This window comes from Pteropus alecto, unplaced genomic scaffold (assembly GCF_000325575.1).
Source record: "Pteropus alecto unplaced genomic scaffold, ASM32557v1 scaffold139, whole genome shotgun sequence".
Taxonomy (NCBI): Eukaryota; Metazoa; Chordata; class Mammalia; order Chiroptera; family Pteropodidae; genus Pteropus; species Pteropus alecto.
Window position 1 is genome coordinate 5,408,964 of NW_006443567.1, and position 7,395 is coordinate 5,416,358.

Below are 7,395 nucleotides of genomic sequence, written 5' to 3' on the forward strand. Positions count from 1 at the left end.
GGCCCAGCCACCCTGATCCAAAGGTTGTCCAGAGGCCTGTGAAGTGACCTGGCAGGGTAACTGCATTCTAGACTGAATTTGATGAATTGAGCCAATAAGGGCCTCTCCCAGTGAGAGAAATGAGTATGGAACAGACAGGGACATGATCAGAGTAGCACAGAAGCCAGCAGGCCCATGTAGGAAAGGTAATAAGTGGAACAGAGGTCTGTGAAGTTCCCCAGAGGTGAGAGGAGAAGCTGACACAGTGATAGAGGGTCACTGAGTCACCATAATAGTGGAGCAGTAGAGGTGGGAGTTAAGCACATTTGTACCTACAATGGCATTCTGTTTAACCATGAGACCTGACAGTTGTTTTTTAAACAATGCAATTGTCTCTATGAGGCCCACATTTGCTATTTTCAGTAGAGATGCCAGTGTTAAATGTTTTGTGATGCTTTCAACATCAATGACAAACACTTGCCCATTGGACATTTTGGTTATAACTAAGTTCATGACTTTGTTTTCCTGCTTTGTAGCATATTATTATGGTCCATCATTCTCAGCCTGGGTCAGGGCAGACCATGAGCAAAATTGAGAAGTATACAAAATTTGTTTTTCATGTGTCTCACCTCTAACCACAATTAGGACCCTCTCCAAAGATAAGAAATCTTTCATGGTAACATTTCTAGCCCCACGGTAGGCAGTGCAAAAGTGTGGATATTGAGGCCTACTTGTAAGGTTAGTCCTGACAAGGATAATCTGTTAAAAAAGACCATCCCCTCCAAAAAAATCAAAACAAGGCCATGAATTTTAATCTCAATTCTCTAACTCTGGATGAGAGGCTGATGCCCTATAAAACTAGGGAATTATTTTATATTAGATCCTTAACTCACCTTGGGATTAATTAGAACAAAGAAAATGCAAGTTTCTAGAGCTCTAGTTTTATCCACTTCTAAAAGGCTCTCTCGGCTTTTTTATCTGGTACTTTTATCAAGTTATCTCTAAAATTTTATGCTTAGGAGAGTAAAGATGTAATTTTTACCCAGAGTGAAGAAAATAGTAAAATATTTGGGAGCTTTGTGACTTGAAAATAATTTAAATTGGGGGATTAAAATGGGTTCTCAGTTATAGTCGTCAGAAGTATTGTTTTTAGAATATAAAGTTACACAGTCATTTGAAACTTTAATATTTATTTGTTTTTCCCCACTTATTACAATGTCCATCTTAAAACAATGCTAATACAATATTGACACCCCCACTTAAATAAACCAGTTTTACAGAAATGTAAAGTCTAGTGTTGATATATATCCCCTTTTGGAGCCACACCATTAGCGGAAGTTCACAACTACACAAGCCATTTAAAGAAAGCTCAAAACTACCAAAAGCACACCCCCAAATCAAGTTTTAGAAAATGTAAATTTAACTATCTCTAGTACCAAACATATGCTTTAAATTGCCCCTAAGAAAACTTTTTCTGAAACCACAAATCTAAATCTGATGTCTACTGACAACAGTTGTTTTAAATAACAATTACGAACAAGCTTATAGTGTTAGCAAGTAGGAGCAGAGGAAACCAGAACCTTCCATCAGATTTCCAAGGGCAGAAATTAATTAGGTCATACTCTTACAGGACTTAGGCACCCCATCCAGTTTAATGAAGTCAAGCAGGAAGATAATCTGATAACAACTGCAAATCCAGGTGTTAGAGATTTCATGTGGTACTTCTGCATTTTTTAGAAAGAGGGCACTGCTTACCAGAAAGAAATTAATTTCCGTAAAGGAGGAATTTCAGGCATGCAGATTTTTGACAAGAGTCCTTCTCTGGGGCCCTCAAATGACACCATAAACGTAGCCACTTATTCTGCCTGTAAATAAGGCAAGTTCTTCACCATATGTGTGAAAGGAACCTTGCCCAATTATCAATCAATGGTGGTTGTAAGTAGAACTACATTAAGTCAGTCAGTCAGTGTTGACCCAGTAAGATAAGCTCCTTGCCCCTGATCCTGACTCATTGCTTTATTCTTGCTGACCTGAAAACATTTTCATTGCAACTGCAAAGCTTTAGTTATAATGGAATAGAGATTAATGGAAAAGAGCAGTAAAAAATACCCATGAAGGTTTATTTTTTAGAACTTTGTTTTTTAAGGAAAGTGCAGAAGAGATGTTTTTGATCCCTTTTTCATATGTTAACATATAATCTCTAGGTTTACACCACATAATAAACACAAACACAGTTTTATGCAGATCACAGGAGTATATGAGAAATTAGAAGCATTACTGATGTGATGGAAACAAATTAGATTTTTAAGTGTCATCTTGTTTATTTTACCTTGTCTCCTATGCAACCTACCTTAGGACCAACTGACATATATAAACGTGTCTTTCTACACCTGGAAAGTGAAACTTCATTTTATTTAGAAAGCCAAATAACGTTAATGTTTATGCGTTGAAGAAAATCATGGTTTGTCTTTTACTTGTAAGGGCCCTTCACTCCTAAGATTTCAACACAATTCACAAACAAAAATCCTGACACCATACACCTATGCACAATTCAGAATTGTATACACACTCTGGGAGGAAAAATGCCATTTTTAATTTAAAAGCTAGACTCTATCATCTTCCTTCTTCACACTACACCCAGTGAACAATGTCACACTGATTTCAGACACCTGTGTGCTCCCAGCACCCGGGACCCTTCCCATCACAGCCAGGTGGTTAAGAGGAGTATCTGCAGAAGGAGGGTCAGGAAGTTCTGCCTTGCAACAGAATAATTGAGCTTTAAAATGCTGCTGGAAGGTTTTGCTCAGCCAGTAAAGAGCAAAGGGGTTTACACAAGAATTGCTGAAAGCCAGAATCCGAGAGAAAATGGTGACAACAAAATGAATGGCAGAGGAGTCCACGTAGGTTTGATAAGTAAATGAGCGGTAGAGGTACAAGAGGTGATTCGGCAACCAGCAGAGAGCAAACAGAGCCACAAGCACCAACACTGTTTTGGCAATTCTCTTCCGGGACGCAATCTATAAGAGGGAAGAATAATGGCAAAAGGAGAAAATCATTTAGCTGGCAGAGATTTTAAAAAGCCATTCTCTAGATTTTCATAGAAATTTACAGTTAACAAGCTGGTGTTCCCTTGAATATGTGGTTGCGAAATAACTGACTGGGATGTGTGGGAAGGCAGCCTGTGGCTATAGAATACAGCAAATTAATTGGCATGGTAACCCATGATCTTGGTCTCATTAGCTCTAATTTAGAAACTCCCACCCCTGGTTTTGAGGTACTCTAGGATGTCTCCAATTATCTCAAGGAGTGTTATAGAATTCTCAAAAAAATAATTTAATTAAAAATAGAGATACGAGACTGTTTCACCATATCAGCAGAGGCTGACTAGGTTAAAATATTCTTCTGAGGTTTATGAAAGTTGCCAAGTTGGTACCAAAAATTATTTTTAATCTATAGGAATACTAACTATATAGTCAAAGGAATAAAAACATGTGTCTCCTTCCTATGTAAAAATAATCTTACTTACACTTATTAATAAGAGAAATAAACCAGATGAAAACATTGCCTGTGGTCACAGATAGAGCAAAGATAACTCTTCACGTAGGCATTAAATGTGCAACTTTAGCCTCATGAGCACCACCATTGAACTAAAAATGGACCATCTCAAAAAAGAAAAAAGGCACTGAGCTCTTCAAGTACTGATCAAGAGGTGAATAGAATCATCCTTCTTCCCCCAAGAAATATAGAAATCCTGTTAGGCTTTTAAAAATCAAGTGGAACAATGTTTTTGCAATAGTCTTTTTATTCTGTTCATATTTATAAGAGGAGAGCACACCTGGCTCTTGCAATAGTCTTAAACAAGTTTCTGTGAGTCACTGTGTTCTCTTCCCACTGGCATTTCATCCCTGGAGACCTCAGTTTATTCATTGGTGTGTAAGTGATTGGTTTGCATTAAATAATGTTATGGCTTTTGCCAGTTCTATCATCCTGTGTTTTTCTATCATTGTGTTATACTTTCTAAAACAAAAGAGACTTTATAGTCTCACCTCGTGCAGTGTTTCTCACTATTCCGTGGGGTAAATAATTTTGACTACTCTCAAACTTCAGCTGTCCCCTTTCTAATATTAGTTCTACCATTTGTCGAATGCTTACTATGTACCAAGAACTATGCTAATCATTACACACACACACGCGCACACATACACACACACAGCTGTATCGTTGAGTTGTAGTCTTGATTCAAGCCTCTGCTGAAAGATTAAGACAGGTGCCCTTCTCATATTTCACAAACAAATCTATTTTGATTATTGATTCTCTTTAGCACATTTTGGAAGACCGAACTTTATTTTTAAAGTTGTCTTCGATCCACTGTACGCTTGAAAAATAGCTATGTGTTAGTACTATATACACTGTGATATTTTTGATTAGTTAGAAATGTGTTATAGGAGTTACTGTCCCCATCTTCGTTTTACAGATAAGGAAAATCAGGCTCAGAGAGGTTAAATAACCTGCTCAAAATTGCTCAGCTAGTATGTGATAGAGCTGGAATTAAATTCTGTGTCTGACAGACTCCACAGTCCATGACCATAACGAAAGTGATATACTGTTATTGTATTTCTTGCTCACATGTGGTAAAGTAGGAATTTCACTTTCTAAATTCACATATGAGTCCTGATTAATACATACCTGCTTGCGGGCATGGCTTTGTTCCTCAGTAGGTATGTTCAAGGTGCTTTTGAAAAGAGTTCTAGCAATCAAAGAATAATAGACAGAGATAATAGAGAGTGGAATAATGTAGAACACTAAGAAACACAGCAGAGAATGTATTTCTTGCAGGAGCCTCTCAGAAACAGGATAAAAGGCACATGATTCAAATGTCATATTTTTGCTGGGATCTCGAAAAGTATATACATTTGAAAATATAGCCTCTGGTAGAGCAATTATCATAGACATGATCCAGATGCAGCCAGCTTTGGCACAGGTCTTTAGGATGGCATTGGAGGGCTGTCGCTCCAGTGGCTTCACAACTGCTTTGTATCTAAAAACACATAAGCATAGGCAAAAGTCAGACAAATGTGGGAATTACAGAATCTTAGGGTTAGAAGTGGTCATCTAGTTTTACCTCGTATTCGAATGTATATAACCAAGCTAACAATTAACTGGAATTGGTTATGGTTTCAAATATACATAATACACCCCAGTATTTTTTTATTTATGCTAATCACCTCTTCCCTTATTCACCAATATGAGATATATTCCAGGTTTGCAATTTTATAATTTTATATGTAAGTCCTCTATTTAGGACAAGTACATTTTTTTTCGGTGTGATTTCGTGTGTGGTTGAGAATAATTCTTGTGTTCTAAAAGCTTTCCTTTCTGTACAAGTGACTGATGTTAAACCTAATTCTCCCTTCTTCATGAGTGAGCAGTCATCAACCTTCCTAAAAAAGAATTCCATGAGTGTATGGAGTAAAGAGAAGAGAATTAATTTCTTTCCTGTTCAAAAGTGCTAAGTTGTTGCCCAAGCCGATCCGGAGGTAGATTTAGGGCAGGGCAAGGCAAGGGTGAAATTGGAAGCCCCATGCCCATGTAAAGATGCTTGTTTATTGTGACGAATCCACCTTAAAATCTACAGCCTTTAAGTAAATCTACCCTTAAATAGAATATAAAACCAGGCAAAGCAAAGATCCTTAAAAAACACAGGGAAGGCTTTTCCTCCTTCTTTCAGATTCCAGAATTTGAAGAATCTATTCCTTCAGGTACTGCCAGGCATTGATTACTTACAGGCTTCTTGAAGCCTTTCTTAAGCACCACTTTTAACATTTAGAGACTCAATTTTCTCATGCTTTCAGTTATCATTCTACAATAGACACAGTACTTAGACTGAAAATATCCTAAGAGAGCCTTAACACCCTGACTGCCAGAGGTTCTCACATGCTCTATATATAGAGCTCTAAAAGTCAACCACAATTAATTTATTTCTCGGGAAATTGAGAATTTCATTGAATGCCTATAGAGAAAACAAATACAATTAAGTGATGACATTACGCTGAGTTACCAGGAAGCTGAAAACCTCACCATTTTCTGTCATTAATTAATACAATGAATTTCAAATAAATTAGATGCATGTATCTTTTTCTCATTGTTCCCGGCAGTCAATAATGCATACATGGTCAATTTCACACTTAGGCTGATGTTTTAAGGTTGACAAAATTGCACCACTAGGCTGCACTAACGTATAAAATATGAATTGTTTTTCTTTTACACCTGGAACAATTTGTCTTAATAAACTGGGGGCAGGGGGAACGTATTCTTTCAAGCAAACAATTACACTTCAGAGAGAATACATTATCCCCAAAGCACACAATTTTAACCTCTCCTCTGATGCTAACACAAGAATTTTAACATTCTTACACCAACTTTTATTTAAAATGCCCCCTGATTTTTTAGTTTTACACCCAGGTTACAGAGCATGAGAAAAGCAGAATCATAGCAAGTATATGCTAAGTACAAGCTTTCCTTTCTTTTTGCTTCATTTCACATCCTGGCAAATACAACAGAAAAGAAACCCACCTGTCAGCGCTGAGAATTGTTAACGTGAACACTGATACACCAACAGAAGTGAGCCGGATGAAAGAAAGCACCTTACAGCCAATTCTTCCGAACAGCCATCCTTCTGCAAGATAGTGAGTTGCATCCACCGGCACACAAGTTAGCAGAAGTAAAAGATCTCCAAAAGCCAGGCTGGTGATGAAAATATTTGGAACCGTTTGCATGGATTTGGTCTTGAAAAAGACTTTGATGAGAATAGCATTTCCAAGGATACCCACTGAAATGATCACAGCATACATGATATAGATGGCACACAATGCTTCTATTCCTGGAGAGCTGTCTCTGGTCCATCCTTTATTTTTGGTATCATTAGGAACGACAGAGCTGGATGTTTCTGTATCATTTGTGATTGAAATTAAAGTCTGATTAGGTGACTGAGGCTGTCTTTGAGGCATTTCTTCTGAAGACTATGCCTTTAATATTTCTTCTGCTCAGTTAAAGTGTAGTTGATTGCCACGTCTAATGCCCACGTCTAGTAATGAGATGGTAGCGGAACAGAGCAGAATGGCAAGCAAATTCAAGACATCCGGATACTCCTTTCTTTCAGTTGTTCTGTGTCTCCCAGCATGCTTGGCTAAGTGCTTACAGATCTGGCACTGAAGAGTGGGAGGTGGAGGAGTTTTATTGATGTTTCAGTGACAGAAGGAGGGGGGTTGGGGAAATGCTCTGCAGTTGCTTGTTCTTCCCTGTTGGGGAATCTTATGAATACCTAGATAGTATAGAATAATACCTATTGTTAATTAGAATCACTCTGTTTCCATATCTAACCACGAAAGATCTATATAGATCTTGTCACTTTTCTGC

The 7,395-nt window shown here is 37.7% G+C and overlaps 1 protein-coding gene across 1 annotated transcript; it reads right to left on the minus strand.

Moving 5' to 3' along the window:
* Positions 1 to 2,524: 2,524 nt before the first annotated feature.
* BRS3 (bombesin receptor subtype 3) lies at positions 2,525 to 7,127 on the minus strand. Its single transcript, XM_006924199.1, has 3 exons — positions 6,553 to 7,127; positions 4,666 to 5,017; positions 2,525 to 2,996 (listed from the first exon to the last, which is right to left on the minus strand). The coding sequence occupies exons 1-3, from the start codon at positions 6,984 to 6,986 to the stop codon at positions 2,583 to 2,585; spliced, it is 1,200 nt and encodes a 399-aa protein (XP_006924261.1). The 5' UTR covers positions 6,987 to 7,127; the 3' UTR covers positions 2,525 to 2,582.
* Between the last annotated feature and the right edge of the window lie 268 nt (positions 7,128 to 7,395).